The following is a 17,737-nucleotide window of genomic DNA, read 5'->3' on the forward strand; positions in this document are numbered from 1 at the left end:
TCCGCCCGTCTCGGCCTCCCAAAGTGCTGGGATTACAGGCTTGAGCCACCGCGCCCGGCCGGCTCTTATATTCTTAATGACAGCCAAGAATCAAGTGAATAATATGATTTCAGATAATGCTGTTCTAGAGGGAGTAAAATAGGATCATAGGAAACAATAATGAATTAAGGGGCATCTTTAGGTGTTGAATGGGGAATCTGATTAGGTGGGCGATAACCTATCAGATTTGAAACAGTCCAGTTAGTTTTTCAGAGATCCAGCTTTTGGGAAAAGTTTCTGGTTTGGTGACATTTTAGGCAGCTTTCTCCTTTTTGTGTAATCTTGTGAAATAAGCAGATTGAGTTGGATGTGGAGATGGACCTGATCTGACAAAACATTTGGTAAGCAAAAGTTAGAATGGTGATCTTTTACATTTATAAATGGCTTTTAAATTGGTAAATCGGTGACTTTAAAAGTAAAAAATAAATTGCTGGTGTTAAAAAGCATGAGATTCAAGAAAAGATACAAATGAATATTTTTTTCCTTAGTGTTTTATGTAGTTTCATCTTCATTTAAAGAATCACATTTTGCATGTGACTGAAGTCATAAACACTTACAAGATCCTTTGGTTTTAGTGATTTTAATATATGCCTTAAATTCATAGATGTTTTATTTATAAGGACTTTGACATATATTAGCTCATTTTTCCTTGAGATGTAAGAAAGGTCCAGAATTTGTGAAATACTGATTTTAGAAATAGGAGAATTCCATAAGAGAATTCCCTAAAATCAAAATAAACTACTTTAGGTATTCTTTAGATAGCTCTTTAAATCTCTTTTGGTCTGACGTTCTAGGAGACTGAACTTGTGTGTAGTATATTTGTTATATTTGTTTTTATTTTCTTAACCAGGTAATCTGGGAAGCCTTAGTAATATTTTTGTTTTGTTTATTTATGCATTAACAGTATTTGTAATTATGGGTTGAAAGTTATAATAGTGTGAAATTTTCAAGGTGGGATTTTAAAAACCAGACCACATTTTGAAATTGATTCCTGATTGAGCTACCTTTTATGAACCCTAATAGTTCTTGTACCTTGGTTAGAAAAGTTGTTTGGTTGTCTTTTTTTTAGAGAATTTAGGACAGGACAGGATTTGAATGTGTTAAGTAAACATTTTATGCAGTGAAATTATTATTTAGTATTTATCTCCCTGTTTCTTCTTTGAGAGTAATTATCTAGAAATAAGTGAATAAAGTAGTTAAAAAAGTTGTGTTGTCTTACAACATTTTCTGCTAGCTAGAAAGTAATTGCTGTCATCTAGCTCGTTTTATTTAGTAGAGTGTTAGTACATGTATTTCTGTATTCTTTCTTCTAAAATATAGATTGTGAAAATGAGAAAAACCAATGTACATTTGCTTTGGATTCCATCTGAGAACTATTCTCAGTAGATGCAGACTCTAAAGCGGTAGTTTCTTTTTTGAAATGGAGTCTCTCTGTCGCCCAGGCTGGAGTGCAGTGGCATGGTCTCAGCCCACTGCAACCTCTGCCTCCCAGGTTGAAGTGACTCTCCTGCCTCAGCCTCCCAAGTAGCTGGGATTACAGGCACGTGCCACCACACCTAGCTAATTTTTTTGTATTTTTAGTAGAGTCGAGGTTTATCCATATTGGCCAGGCTGGTCTCAACCTCCTGACCTCAAGTGATCCTCCTGTCTCGGCCTCCCAAAGTGCTGGGATTACAGGCATGAGTCACTGTGCCCAGCCCTTAAAGCAGTAGTTTCATTTAGTTTATATATACAGATCATTGCTTTTTTTGGCTTAGAGAAAAACTACTGTTTTCACATGACCTCTTCCGAATTCTAATAATGCATTGCTATATGCCTGTTCGTGTATTGGTTGGTGTGTACAGTTGTTTTACTTTGGTACCATTGAATGCCTTGTATTCAGTCTATTTTATAGTATGTTTTTGTAGTGTTTTCAAAAATAATTACTAAGCTTTTTTTTAGGCATGTTTAATGTGTTTACAACAATTGATATGAAGAAAACTGTACTTGAGCATCTTAATTCTAAAGGGAAAGTAAAATTGTTTGAATTTTATACCCTGAAATGTAATTGTATTAAGTGAACAAATTATTTTTTCCAGGCAGACTCCAGGTTAAAAGCGCTTAATGCAACATTCAGAGTGAAAAACCCAGACAAGTAAGGTTTTGTTTTAATAACAGTTACAATGTTGTTTTGAATGGTGCCTCTCAGTCTATTTAATTTTTCATTTCTGAATGTATGCACTTTATTTGCTAAATATTTTACATATTCACATTTAGTGAAATCCTTTTCAAGTTTAAAACTGAATTTGAAATTTGATAACTTGATTGGGGGTATGATTGTGACTGAAGTTTTATAAAATTAAACCATTGCTTTTTTCTAGAAGGGTTTATTAAGTGTTGTTGCAGATATCAGAAAAATGAGAAAAGTAATTTTAATTTTATAGTTTTCCTTATATGATTTTGCTTGTTGAATATGCACGGCTCAAGATAAGAAAATTATATACTTTTTACATATACTTAATAATGAACCATCTAGTTTGTATACCAAGAAAATTTCACAAAGGTGTATGATAAATACTTGATTTTACTAATATCAGCTAGAGTTTGTGAGAGCATTTCCATATTAAAAGAAGCCAGTGTATTCAGGAATTACTTAACATGGGGTGAGACCTATGTATTTAAGATTTTGGTTTTGCTTAGTCTTTAAATGTGGTGGATAATTCAAAATCTACGTTATACGGACCTTTACTTGGCAATTTGGTTCAGTTAGAGTTTTTTAGTTGGATATGTGCTTAGGCAGATGAGGCTTTTTTGTTTTGCAGGACCAAATTTATGAAGTCTATTAGAATTTTTCTAGTGAATCCTTCAGCACTAATTTCTACACTGTGTAAATTCTTACCAGACAAAGGCGAGGTCTGCATGTTCTGATGACCTATTATGCCTGACTTTATAAACCATAACATATTAACAAAATGCCCCTGATTTTTCATACACATTTTGAATATAAAATCTAAATGAATATTTTTAAATTTTGGTGATTAGGAGGTTGTGATGTTAACTTGATTTTTTTAATTTTAGTTTTAATTTTTTTTATTTTTTGAGACAGAGTTTTGCTCTGTGGCCCAGGCTGGAGTGTAGTGGCGTGATCCCTGCTCACTGCAACCTCAGCCTCCCAAGTTCAAGCAATTATCTTGCCTCAGCCTCCCGAGTAGCTAGGATTATAGGCACCCCCGACAACACTCAGCTAATTTTTGTATTTTAGTAGAGATGGAGTTTTGCCATGTGTTAGGCAGGCTGGTCTCAAACTCCTGACCTCAGGCGATCCACCCGCCTTGGCCTCCCAAAGTTCTGGGATTACAGGTGTGAGCCACCATGCCTGGCCTTTTTTTTTTTTTTTAATAGACTATTTTTTAGAGCAGTTATAGGTTTAGTAGAGTTAGCAACATTGAGCAGAGTATACAGAGAATTCCCATATACCTTCTCTTCCACACCCATCCCTACTGACCTCTCAGAGCCTCCCTAACTATCAGCATCCCACACCAGAGAGCTGTATTTGTTGTGGGTGGTGAACCTACATTGAAACAGCGTTATCATCAGCAAAGACCATCATTTACGTCAGGGTTCACACTTGGTGTCGGGCAGTTTTTGAGTTTGGACAAATGGATGATAACATGTACCCACCATTATCATTTTATACAGAATACTATTACTGTCCTAAAAATCCTCTCTGCTGCACCTGTTCATCTCCTTCCTCAACTCCTGGCAACCACTGATCTTTTTATTATCGCCATAGTTTTTTTTTTTTTTTAGAATGTCACATCATATACAGTATGTAAACATTGAGATTGGCTTCTTTCACTTAATTTGCATCTATGGTTCCATTGAGGTTTTTAATAAGTATTATACTAACATGCATGGTATATAAGAGGTGTTCTCTGGATTAAGAACTAAAATTATAAGTCACTCTCAAAAAAAGCTCTGGAAAACTTAGTAAGCTAAATGTATGACTTTGGTGACTGTACATCCATTAGAGAATCATTTTTGATTTACATTTTGGTAATATTTTTGATTAATACTAATATTTTGTCAATTAGTATTTTTTGGTTGAATGGAAAATATTCTGTCAATTGAATGTTTTTCCTTCCTTTTTTGACCCAGCCAGGTTTTCTGAACTGCCGAATTTTATTTACTATCTATATTGTGTGCATAATTTTAAGTTTAATATGACCAATAATGTCACCAAGGCAGTTCTTTTGCCCTTATGTTCTTGTTAAAGTGTATAATTGCTATATAATTAGTAATAAGATTTGTTTGTCTTAAATTCTGGATAATTGTGTATATTGGTCATTGTTATATCAGATTCTTAATATGTAGAATCTCTTTTATAGATCTAGCTGTTCCAATAGATTATTTTTATATTCTTATTAAAATAGATTACTAAAATAGTTTTGTTATTTTCTAAAATTCAGAAAACCAGAAAGATTGTTTTAGAGGGATTACCAAAATGATTCTTCTAGTACTTGCTTCATTCATGTTTATCTTTCCCCAAACTAGACTGTTAAGAGCAGTGAGTGGGAGGGCCTGGAGTCTTCTACTTTTATGTGGCCTTAGGTACTCTGTAAATGCTTTCTTTTGCATATTGGATTGTGTGTGTGTACATATATATGTACACACACACCTATATACATATATATACACACACATATGTATTTTTTTGTTTGTTTGTTTGTTTTTTGAGACAGAGTCTCGCTCTGTCCCCAGGCTGGAGTGCAGTGGCGCGATCTCATCTCACTGCAAGCTCCGCCTCCCGGGTTCACACCATTCTCCTGCCTCAGCCTCCCGAGTAGCTGGAGTTACAGGTGCCCGCCACCATGCCCGGCTAATTTTTTGTATTTTTAGTAGAGACAGGGTTTCACCGTGTTAGCCAGGATGGTCTCGGTCTCCTGACTTCATAATCCACCTGCCTCGGCCTCCCAAAATGACATATATATATTTTTTTTGAGATGCGGTCTCACTGTGTTGTTCAGGCTGGTCTGGAATTGCTGGGCTCAGCAATGCCCCCTGCCTCAGCCTCTCGAATAGCTGGAACTACAGGTGGATGCCACTGTGCCCAGCTTGTATATGTTTCTTGAAAGAGATGTGCCCAAGGTCTTTCTCCATTTATTGAGCATCTTATATTGTTGCAAATAAACTAAACCCACTAAGTCAAAATCTAGGTGGCAAACTGCCCAGATTATATAAGTAACATATTCTTTTTTTTTTTTTTTTTTTTTGAGGCGGAGTCTTGCTCTCTTGCCAAGGCTGGAGTGCAGTGGTGCTGTCTTGGCTCACTGCAAGCTCTGCCCCCCGGGTTCACACCGTTCTCCTGCCTCAGCCTCCTGAGTAGCTGGGACTCCAGGCACCCACCACCATGCTTGGCAATCTACTGTCTGTTGTAGAAATAAGCAACACTAACCACTCATGTACTGTGCTACACTGCATAGTAGAAGTTTCATCTAATGTGGCCAGTTTTTCTTGGTTGGAAAAAATCTATGTGACTTTAGTTAACTCATATATAAAGTGATAGTTTTTTATTTTAAAAGAAAACTAGTTAGATAATTGAGGTTATGATTTGTTCAGGTTATTCCTTAAGCTTCCAAATATCAGGTTATATCATTTTCTTATGCTGAGTTTGGGGCAGGAAGTATGGATAGAGAGAAATCTAGTGAGTTTTCTTCAAGGAGCTCAAGGTACATCGTATTAAGAATGCTTACAGAGGCCAGGCACGGTGGCTCACGCCTGTAATCCCAGCACTTTGAGAGGCCAAGCTGGGTGGATCACGAGGTCAGGAATTCGAGATCAGCCTGGCCAACATGGTGAAACCCCATCTCTACTAAAAATACAAAAATTAGCTGGGTGTGGTGGGGCAGGCCTGTAATCCCAGCTACTCAGAAGGCTGAGGCGGGAGAATTGCTTGAACCCAGGAGGCGGAGGTTGCAGTGAGCCGAGATCGTGCCACTGCATTCCAGCCTGGGCAACAGAGCAAGACTCCGTCTCAAAAAAAAAAAGAATGCTTACAGATAGGGAGGCAAGAACCAAAGTATAGAAACTAGAAGAGGAGGGTGGGGAGTGGACTGTCATTTATGATTTCTAACAGTCTGAGTGACTGTTAGAAACAGTCTAGAATCACAGTTTCTTTTCTTTCAGGGGTTTATCTTTGGTAATAGTTGCACAAGTTGTAAAGGAGCATAAGACAATCTGTATGGCTTGATTTACTTTCAGTATAATAGCTAGGTAGAGAAAACTACAGCCATATGCAAATATGCAATCCAAATAAGGCTGGGCGCAGTGGCTTACGTCTCTAATCCCAGCACTTGGGAGGCCAAGGCAGGCAGATCACTTGAGGCCAGGAGTTCAAGACCAGCCTGACCAACATAGTGAAACTCTAAAACTACAAAAATTAGCCAGTCTTGGTGGCACATGCCTGTAATCCCAGCTATTTGCGGGGCTGAGGCACGAGAATAACTTGAACTGGGGAGGTGGCGGCTGCCGTGAGTTGAGATTGTGCCACTGCACTCCAGCCTGGGTGACAGAGTGAGACTCTGTCTAATAAAAAAAGGAAAGCCATATAAAATAGATAAGTTATACCCCAAGCTATGTTTTTGCCTTTGTTGTTGTTTTTGAGACAAAGTCTTGCTCTGTTACCCAGGCTGCAGTGCAGTGGCATGATCTCAACTTACTGTAGCCTCGACCTCCCAGGCTCAAATGATCCTCCCACCTCAGCCTCCCAAGTAGCTGGGACTACAGTCAAGCACCACCATGCCTGGCTGGTTTTTTGTTTTGTTTTGTTTTGTTTTTTCTTTTTTGTTTTTTTTTTGGAGATGGAGTCTCTCTCGCTAAGCTGGAGTGCAGTGGCATGACCTTGGCTCACTGCAACCTCTGCCTCCCAGGTTCAAGCAATTCTCTCTGCCTCAGCCTCTCAAGTAGCTGGGATTACAGGCGCCCACCACCACACCTGGCTAATTTTTGTATTTTTAGTAGAGACGGGGTTTCATCATGTTGGCCAGGGTGGTCTCCTACTCCTGACCTCAGGTGATCCACTCGGCCTGGCTGATTTTTTGTACTTTTTGTAGAGACAGGGTCTCACTGGCTCAGGCTGGTCTCAAGTGATCCTCCCATCTTGGCCTCCCAAAATGCTGGGATTACATATGTGAGCCACTGCACCTAGCCATGTTTTTGCCTTTGAGATTGGAGAGAAGCATTCTCAAAAAGCCTTGATGGAGGGTCTTTTCAACATGAGTCTTGAGAAACGGATGAGATCTGATTAGGAGAGGCACCTGTCCAGGCTTACTTACTAAAAGTATGTTAAAGAATATGGAGAATAAGGCCAGACATGGTGGCTCACAGCTGTAATCCCAGCACTTTGGGAGGCCAAGGTAGGCAGATCACTTGAGGTCAGAAGATTGAGACCAGCCTGGCCAAGATGGTAAAACCCTGTCTTTACTAAAAGTACAAAAATTAACCGGGCCTGGTGGCACATGCCTGTAGGCCCAGCTACTTGGGAGGCTGAAATGGGAGAATCACTTGAATTCAGGGGTCAGAGGTTGCAGTGAGCCAAGATCGTGCCACTGCACTCCAGGCTGGGTGACAGAGCTAGACCCCATCTCAAAAAACAGAATATGGAAAATAAAGGGAAACATAAAGCCTATAATGGCAATAGGTATACTTTGAGGAGAATAGAAAATACGGCTAATTCAGTCCATAAGACACACTGGGTTTGAATATAGACAGCCTCAAACTACAGTCTTATCAGAATCTGCGTTCACATGTTCAGTTTTGCATGCCTCGAAGACAGGGATTTTAGATTCTTAGTATTTCAGGAGGGAAGTTTTATGTCACCATCTTCCTAGGGACTGACCTCTTTTTAAACTCCCTGCTTTCAAGTGGAACTACAACATTCTGACGTTATATATGATTTTTAGTCTTTACTATTTCTCTAAGAACACCTAATCATTTATGATAAGATTCCTCATTTTAATATGCAGACATTCTAGAATTTGACTTGGGCTAAGAAGTTATACCCTCATTTTCAGAAAATTAATTCCTTAATTCCTTTATTTCTTTTTTTATTTTTTAATTTTTTAAAATTTTTGAGATGGAGTCTTGCTGTGTCACCTAGGCTGGAGTGCAATGGCACAATCTAGGCTCACTGCAAGCTGCGTGCCCTGGGTTCATACCATTCTCCTGCCTCAGCCTCTCGAGTAGCTGGGATTACAGGCATCCGCCACCACACCTGGCTAATTTTTTGTATTTTTAGTAGAGATGGAGTTTCACCGTGTTAACCAGGATGGTCTCGATCTCCTGACCTTGTGATCCACCCACCTCAGCCTCCCAAAGTGCTGGGATTGCAGGCGTGAGCCACTGCGCGCGGCTCCTTTGTTTCTTAAGCATATCTTAAGCATTGTTTCTTAAACATTATTATCTAAAACTTGATGAATTTTTCACTCTTCACCTTTAGGTCCTCTGATTTCCCAGTAATTGTGTTTTTTTCAAAGGTGCACATCTGTCTCTGTCCCCTAGGTGTTTAGAATCTTTTAGCCCTGACTTTCTGGTGATGTGATCACCTGGGGATGATTTGTGTTGTCACTCCTCTCCCCGAACAAGAGATAGTACCAATGTGTTAATCAAACAGAGAAACTTTAGTATGCCTTATATGTTCTGTGACCAAAGGTGTTAAGACCTTTCAACTCCAGAAACCTCTGCTTCACCTAATTTAAGTGTTCTGAGGCTTACTGTTTATATTCTTATACATTTCTCATATCCAGATATGACAGCTAAGAATTTTGTAGTCATGCCAGATCCCGAGTATGGAACCCGGCAAAGAAACGTTTTTAGGGCACCTAATCAGTTCTGGAGAAGCTCCAGAAGACCTGATCTTTAAGAATTTCTAGCTCCTGGGACCCAGCATTAGAAAATCTGATCAAAGAGTTTTTTTTTTTTTTTTTTTTTGAGACGGAGTCTCACTCTGTCGCCCAGGCAGGGGTGCAGTGGCCGGATCTCAGCTAACTGCAAGCTCCGCCTCCCGGGTTTACACCATTCTCCTGCCGCAGCCTCCCGAGTAGCTGGGACTACAGGCGCCCACCACCTCGCCTGCCTAGTTTTTTGTATTTTTTAGTAGAAACGGGGTTTCAGCGTGTTAGCCAGGATGGTCTCCATCTCCTGACCTCGTGATCCGCCCGTCTTGGCCTCCCAAAGTGCTGGGATTACAGGCTTGAGCCACTACCCCCGGCTCAAAGAGTTTAACAAAATATTAGCCTCTTGAAACTTAAATTCAAATCATAAAGCTTCTAAGGGAAAATTATACCAGCTCAGTTGTAACTGGCTCTACATAAAGAAAGCCACTGACAGTTTTCTGAGATTTTATATAAATATATATAAAATATATATTTATATATAAATTTAATTTTATTTAAATAAAAATGTTTTGGAGTACATAATATATTCTTATGGTTAACCAGATTTATATGTAGATTGATAAGTATGGAAAAGTTGTACAGTGAAAAGTCTCATTCCTGTTCCTCTCTATTCGTTTCCCCTCCCCAGAGAGTAATACCTTGTTAGTTTTTAGGTTTATATTCCTTCAAAGTTTTATCCTACAAATGCAGGTGTACATTTTCCACCTTCCATCTTGGATATAAAAAGGGAGATTTGTACTCCACTTAACTGGGAGCCAATCTTGCCAGCTCTTCTTTTATCCCTGAATTATTTTCCTTGCTGAAAAACTCTGCCTTGAGGGAGTAAGAGTGGTTAAGTATTTTATCTAATGATTTGATGTCCTCCACCTCACCACTGCCTCTTTATTTAAATGAACCTACTACTGTACAGTAACTGAATACTTGGGGTCTGTGAAAAGTTTTTTAAGCCACATTACAGAGTTTGGACTTTGTCTCAGAATCAGTGGATAACCTTTGCAGTAGAAAGCTGCTTAAAAGCAAGGGGGTGGTATAGATTTGGATTTTGGAAGATCATCCAAGCAGAATGGACAATAGATTAGAGAAGTGTGGGAGTGGGCTAGGAGGCCAGTCAGGAGGACTGGTGAGAGATGATGATGCTAATCTGAATTTAGGGCATTGGCAGAGAGGCCAGAGAAAAGTGAGTGGATTGGGGCAATGTTTAGGAGGTAGAATCAACAGACTGGGCAATTAGTGGAATGTATGGGGTGAAGGAGAGAAGGAAATACAGATGGCACTCAGGTTTCATTATTTAGAGTGCAAGGGAGCACAAGGGAAAGAGATTTTGTGGAGTAGTGGAAGATAGGCTGAGCTTTGGCTATGTAAGCAAGTACAAATGTGTACTAAATCAGTTGGTTTTATAGATCTAGAGTTAGGAGAGATTTGGGCTGATGATAGAAATTTGGAATCTAGCAATATGTAGATCATAATCGTGAAGCTTTGTGAATGACAAGTCACATAGGAATGTATAGATTGAAAGATTGATTGGAAGATAGCTGAGGACCTAGGACTGAACCTTGAAGAATGTCAGCACTTTAAGGGTGTTTTCAAAGTATAACTACCTGAGATCAGCTGGGCATAGTGATGCCCATCTGTAGTCTCAGCTGTTTGGGAGGCTGAGGCAGGTGGATCAAGGGCTGCAGTGAGCTAGGATCAAGCCACTGCACTCCAGCCTGGGTGACACAGTGCCGGGCCTTTAAAAAAAAAAATAGAAGGAAAGAAAAATAAAGTGTAACCTGAGGACTACCAGCATGTGAATCCTGTGGATGAGCTATAAAATTCAGGTTCAGATTCCTGAGTCCCAAGAGGACCTTAGGATATTCACATCCCTCTGAGAGACCATCAGTAGTGTTTTTAAGAAACATTTTGGCTGGGCGCAGTGGCTCACGCTTATAATCCCAGCACTTTGGAAGGCTGAGGCAGGTGATCACCTGAGGTTGGGAGTTTAAGACCAGCCTGACCAACATGGAGAAACTAAAAATACAAAATTACTAAAAATACAAAACTACTAAAAATACAAAATTAGCTGGATGTGGTGGTACATGCCTGTAATCCCAGATACTCAGGAGGCCGAGGCAGGAGAATTGCTTGAACCCAGGAGGTGGAGGTTGCGGTGAGCCAAGATCATGCCATTGCATTCCAGCCGGGACAACAGGAGTGAAACTCCATTTCAAAAAAAAAAGATTTCAGGAATTTTTTGCACACCACAGTTGGAGATTTAAGAGAGGGGTAAAGGAAGTGAGTACTACAAAAGAAGCTTCAGGAGTGACCAGAGAGTGAAATAAAAGGAAAGCCGTGAGAAAAATAACACTGACAAGGAAACAGATCTTTGAGAAGGTGGGCGGTATCAGCTGTTGCATTGCCAAAAGGATCAAGTAAGAGGAGAACTAAAATGGATCATTGAATATTACAACATGAAAATAGTTGGTGACTTTGTCAGGAATATTTCCCTACTACATAGTGCTGGAGGCAGAAGCTAGATTCTCATAGGCTGTGCAGTGAATGGGAATGGAAGAAGTGGTTATTGCTGGAGAAGTGATGCCTTGTGAAAGCTTGGCTATAAAAGGGATAGATATTGACAGGGTGTTAATAGCTGGGTGTGTTGTCAAGGGAGTGTGTATTTTAATCTGTGAGAGACCTGAGTTAATTGATACGCTAGTGAGAAAAAGCTTATAGAGATAGGAAGTTAGGAAATAGGAATATGAGTTGTAGCTGGAATGGAATCTAGAGCATTAGATGGGAAGAAATCCTAATGGGAGGGAAAAAATGATGTAGATATGGGGAAGTGTGTAAGTTGATTGGCAGGAGGTGAAGGTGGGAGTTGTTCCCATCTGATGGCTTTTGTTTATCTGTGAAGCTTGGTTGTTGGGGGAATGACAGGTGGTGCATCAGAAGTGTTTGCTTCTTATGGAAAATGGCAGTTAATAGATGAGGGAAGCAAATTACTTGAGTAGAATTAAGATTGAGGTTAGAGACTATGCGTTTATGATTGCACTGTAATGTATCTTTTAGCTCCTTAAAGTTTTTCCTGTTTTGTATTTTCAAAGTAATTTTTTCATACCAACAGATTTTTTTCTGTATCTCAGTTCCACGAGGTAAATTATGAAGTGTGATATCTTGACTTTCAAAATATCAAAAGAAAGTATCATTTTATTTTAGAGTTTTTTGGATTTATATTGATGTGTAAATGTTTAAGGCCAGCATATGTTTAAATAGAATCAGCTTTGCTATTCTCGGGAACTACTGTTTTACTTTCAGTTTTGACTGCTTGTTTTCATTGGAAAAACGATTTTTTATTTGTTTCCTGTTTCAGGAGATTTACTGACCTTAAGCACTATAGTGATGAACTGCAGTCTGTCATCTCACATCTTCTTCGAGTCAGAGCTGTAAGTGATCCCCAAAAGCTTTTTGATGCACATTTATAAGGAAGTGCTTCTCATTTAATCATTATGTTTTTAAGTAATAGGTGGTATTTATCATGAATACCTGATTTTTGTATTTGAATTTAATATGTTCATCATCTAAACTGCACTTTTTTAAAAAATGTGAAATGGTTTCTGTTATAAACAACTCAAAGAATTTTAGCCTGTTTTCTCCATGGTTTATAATAGAATAGTTGTTTCGGATGTTGTCAAAAGGCCTGCCGTTTCAGTGCTGGAATGTGAATATGTGTAGGATTTTAGATCTACATAACGTATTCTTTCATTTTTTTTAGAGGTCTGTGAAATAGTTTATAGATTTTAGGCCATCCTGTGTCTGTGCTCTTAAATTCTACCAAATAAACTAATTTTAGATAATAGTCTGCCATGACAAAAGGGGCTAGAAATCAAGGAATAATAGTTATACTTAACCATATAGTTCGGCTGTAATAGGCAAGGAGGAAAATACTTTTCAGCAAATTAATGTACCTGGAAAGTGTACCATCCACTCTGGTCCCCTGTGGTAACCTAGAAGGAACCTTAGAACATGCCTGTGCCAAAGGCTTTGAAAGAGACTAGGATACCAGGTAAGGTCACATTTTATGCTGATTGATGCTGATTGGAATCTGTAATACTTTTTTTTTTTTTTTTCTTTTTTTTTTTTTTTTTTTGAGACAGTCTTGCTCTGTCACCCAGCCTGGAGTGCAGTAGCACAATCTCAGCTCACTGCAACCTCCGCCTCTGGGGTTCAAGCAATTCTCCTGCTTCAGCCTCCTGAGTAGCTGGGATTACAGGCATATGGCACCATGCCTAGCTAATTTTTGTATTTTTAGTAGAGATGGGGTTTCACCACGTTGACGAGGCTGGTCTCCAACTCCTGGCCTCAAGTGATCTGCCCACCTCAGCCTCCCTAAGTGCTGGGATTATAGGCATGAGCCACTGCGCGCCTGGCCAGAATCCTCTTGAAATGAAATATGTTGCCTGGAATTTGTTTTAATGAGTCTACCAATGAGCAGTGGAGAGTGGGGGCAGTTTTAGGAGAAATGAGTTTGGCCATATAATAATTATTGAAGCTGGGTGTTGGGAAATGGAGGTATATCCTTCTGTTCTATATGCTTTTTGTATATTTCAAGATTTCCATGACAGTACAGAAAAAATAGAATAAAAAAATTCTTCTGAAGATCGTACATTGTTTTGATCTCCAGTTTAACTGTTCAAGAGTATCATTGGACTCTTCGAATAAATTATGATACCTTCTCATAAAAGAAAAGTTACTGGTGATAATTATTAGGCTACAGTCAAGAACTGGGTGTTAGAAAAAACTGTGGATTAATGAGATAAAATTTCTGGACCTTTGGTTGCCTTGAAATTAACCAGACAAATTAGGCATTAGTTCTTGTGGGAGGTGCGGATGGGGACAAACATATCAGAGAATCTGCATTGTACACATTACTTCTAGTTTTTTTTTCTGAAGTGATTTTTCAGCAACTTCCTTCTTCTCTTCCATGCTTAATATCTTAGTAGAGGATGAATGTTCAGCTTTTAGGAAGGAGGTTTGGTATCTGAAAGTACAGGGATCTAGAAAAGTTAGTGTTAGAATGACATTTTCCATCATATATTCTCTGGAATGCTAACCCCGTAAGATGTTCCCACTGCAAACCGTATCTGCCTTGAGCAGTCATGACTCCTGTGTGATGTTAAAGGTCTAAAAAGTCCTACAGAAAAAAACCTGTTAAATTTTATTGTCTCGATGTTTTCCAACCTTACGTGATGATGGAAACCCTTAAAAAGAAAGAAAAACATTCAACACTGCACAGAATGCTCAAAAAATACTTGGGGGCCAGGCACAGTGGCTCATACCTGTAATCCCAGCACTTTGGGAGGCCAAGGTGGGCGGATCACTTGAGGTCAGGAGTTTGAGACCAGCCTGACCAGCATGGTGAAACCCTGTTTCTACTAAAAATACAAAAACTAGCTGGGCGTGGTCGTGCACGCCTGTAATTCCCGCTACTCGGGAGGCTGAGGTGGGATAATTGGTTGAACCCAGAAGGCAGAGGTTGCAGTGAGCTGAGATCGTGCCACTATGCTTTAGCCTGGGAGACAGAGTGAGACTCCGTCTCAAAATAAGAAGAAGAAGAAGAAGGAAGTGACATCCTAGAGAAATTAGTTTAGAGGTCTGGGGACAACCTGTAAGAGTTTCAAGTAGAAATAGGACTATGAGCTTTGTCTCGGAAGCTGGTTCCAGAACAGGGGCCAGCATCTTTTTCTAAAGGCCAGATAGGAGGTGTTTTCAGCTTTGTTAGCTCTATGGTTTCTGTTGCATCTGTTCAGCTCCACTGTGAGCCTGACTGTGCTCCAGTGAGACTCTATTTACAAAACAAGCGGCAGACCTGTAGTGTGTGGACCCCTAATCTAGTGGGTATGTGTCTCCTCAGAGCAGGCCAACGATAGATGGAAAATATTTTATGATCCTCACACACCTACTTGAAGTATTTGCAGTGGCGGTTCTGTCACTGTAAGGGGAGATCTTGAAAGGGTTGATTTGTTCTGTCATTAATGCCTAATTCCTTATACTCATGTTTGAGTAAGGAATCAGGGAGATAATTTTCCTTAGAATTTATACTTAGAACCTATATACCAGAAATTTTTTCTAGAGCTTTTTGTAGGATGAACTTTTGGTCTTCCAGTTCGTTTTCATAATGCTTTGGGGGAACATAAAGCATATTAATTACCATATTGAGGTTTTGTTTTAACTTGTGAAACTTCTGTGAATGACTAGGCAGTACACATTTCATTTCAGTGATGTAAATTGTAATTCTGTTGTTATTAAAATAATGCGTTCGTTGGTTAGGAGTTATCTTTTGACAAAGTAGCATAGTTGCATGTATTCAGCATTTATATATAAAACTATATCTCAATAAAATTGAAAATACATCCTTTCCCTTGGTTAATTCCACTTTGGGGATTTTATTATAAGGAAACAGTCTGAAGGAAAAAGCCTTATTCTCAGAGATAACTTTTTATAATACTGAAAAATTAAGAATAACTGAATGCCAACAAGATTATTCAACAAGGAATGCTTGTATATTTTATACACTACTTAGTGGAATTTATGCAGCTATTTATAGTGGTAGTTATTAAAGACAATACTAACCTGATGGGTAAGCATATTACCACTCTTGCTGTAGGCAATTTAAAACAGTAATTAAAACTTTGCAGAAAAGAAGTATGAAAGTATAAGATATGATAAATATGGTAAGAGCACTGGTTTTAGTTTTAGGGGGATGGGATTTTCGGAGATTACTAATTTTCTTTGTTCTGTTTCCAAGTTTATTGTACTAAGCATGTTTTTTGTTTTTTGGGTTTTTTTTTTTTTTTTTTTGGATGAGGATGTAACTTTGACCTAAAATCAATTTCTATTAAATATTTATTTCAGAGAGTAGCAGATCGACTCTATGGTGTATATAAAGTACATGGGAATTATGGGCGAGTTTTCAGGTAAGCATCATACAAACTTTAAAAATAAACAATTAGCTTTTTGCCTAAAAACAATAATTCTTGAAAATTTATGAGTCTGGAGATATTATTTCTTTTTTGTTTGTTTGTTTTTGTTTTTGTTTTTTTGAGACAGTTTCTCTGATGCAATGATGTGATCTCGGAAGCCCTGCTTCCTGGGCTCAAGCGATTCTCCTGCCTCAGCCTCCCCAGTAGCTGGGATTACAGGCATGTGCCACAACACCGGGCTAATTTTATATTTTTAGTAGAGGTGGGGTTTCACCGTGTTGGTCAGGCTGGTCTCAAACTCCTGACCTCAGGTAATCTGCCCACCTCAGCCTCCCAAAGTGCTGGGATTACAGGCATGAGCCACTGTGCCCAGCGTGAGAAGATTATTTTTTTCAAATAATGTCCTTTAATAGTGGTTTTCAAGGCTTTCATTTCAAAGCCTTTCTTTAAATAAAAATTAGTGAGGATTTTCAATATATTGATCAGATAAAAAGTAAAACTCTGATTGAAGCAGGGGTTGCAGCCTTTTGCTTTCTTGACAGAATGCCCAAGAATATTCCATTGGAAATTACTGGATTACAGAATTAGTGATTTTTCTTTCTTTCTTTCTCTTTGTCATTTTATAATTTACAAAGACTTTTGCAGAGTGAGTTTTGTAGTCTTAGGTTAACTTTAGTGATAATTAGTATATTTGTTTATATGACTTGCATATTTTGGTTATTTTTAAACCGCTTTTTTTTTTTTTTAAATACTTTAAGTTCTAGGGTAAGAACCACTTTCTTTTGTGAATTTTCATATGTGTTCATTATTTTGGTTGTTACATTTTAGAAGTTATTATCTAGATCTTTTATAAGAAAATATCCTTGCAAATGTTCCATTATAAGTCCTTTTGATGGAATTAATTTAAAATATGGCTTATTTTATATTTTTAATTGGATCATACATTCAAGTAGGACAAAATTCAAAAGGAATAAAAGCTTATACGGTGAAAAATCTCAGCCAGGTGTGGTTGCTCATGCTTGTAATCCCAGGACTTTGGGAAGCCATAGCAGGAGGATGGCTTGAGGCCAGGAGTTCAAGACCAGCCGGGGCAATATAGTGAGCCCCCATCTCTACAAAAAATTTTAAAAATTAACTGGGCGTGGTGGCATGCACCTGTGGTCCCAGCTGCTTGGAAGGCTGAGGTGGGAAGATCACTCAAGCCCAGGAGGTTGAGGCTACAGTGAAAAGTGATGGTGCCACCACACTCCAGCCTAGGCAGCAGAGCAAGACCCTGTCTCAAAAAGAAAAAAGAAAAGTCTCCTCATCCCTGTCTGCCAACTATTCTGGTCTCCTGCTCTGACATAACTAATATCACTTTCTTAGTTTCTTGTATCCTTCTAGTAAAAAATAGTACTGTTAATGGAACATATTAGCATACAAACAAATGCATTTTTCCTTTCTTTAAAGTGAAAGGGGAGGCTGGGTATAGGGGTTCATGCCTGTAATCCCAACACTTTGAGAGGCTGGGGTGGGCAGATTGCTTGAGTCCAGAAGTTTGAGACTAGCCTGGGCAATATGACAAAACCCCATCCCTACAAACAGTACAAAAATTAGCTGGGCATGGTAGCACGTGCCTGTGGTCTCAGCTATTTGGGAGGCTGAGGTAGGAGGATCACTTGAGCCTAGGGGGGTTGAAACAGCCCAGGCTGGATGACAGAGACCCTATCTCAAAAAAACAAAACAAAATAAAAAACAGAAAAAAACAAAGAAAGAAAGAAAAGGGAGCATATTGTATACATTTTATTGTTCATTTGCTTTACCTTG

General features: G+C 38.8%; 1 protein-coding gene across 1 annotated transcript in view; it reads left to right on the forward strand.

Moving 5' to 3' along the window:
• The window catches only part of SNX4 (sorting nexin 4), an 81,467-nt gene that overhangs the window by 32,954 nt on the left and 30,776 nt on the right, over positions 1-17,737 (forward strand). Inside the window, 3 exon segments of the mRNA XM_017855356.1 lie at positions 2,118-2,173; positions 12,322-12,394; positions 15,864-15,925. Of these exon segments, the coding sequence (XP_017710845.1) occupies positions 2,118-2,173; positions 12,322-12,394; positions 15,864-15,925 (191 nt within the window).

This window comes from Rhinopithecus bieti, unplaced genomic scaffold (assembly GCF_001698545.2).
Source record: "Rhinopithecus bieti isolate Rb0 unplaced genomic scaffold, ASM169854v2 scaffold_39586, whole genome shotgun sequence".
NCBI lineage: Eukaryota > Metazoa > Chordata > Mammalia > Primates > Cercopithecidae > Rhinopithecus > Rhinopithecus bieti.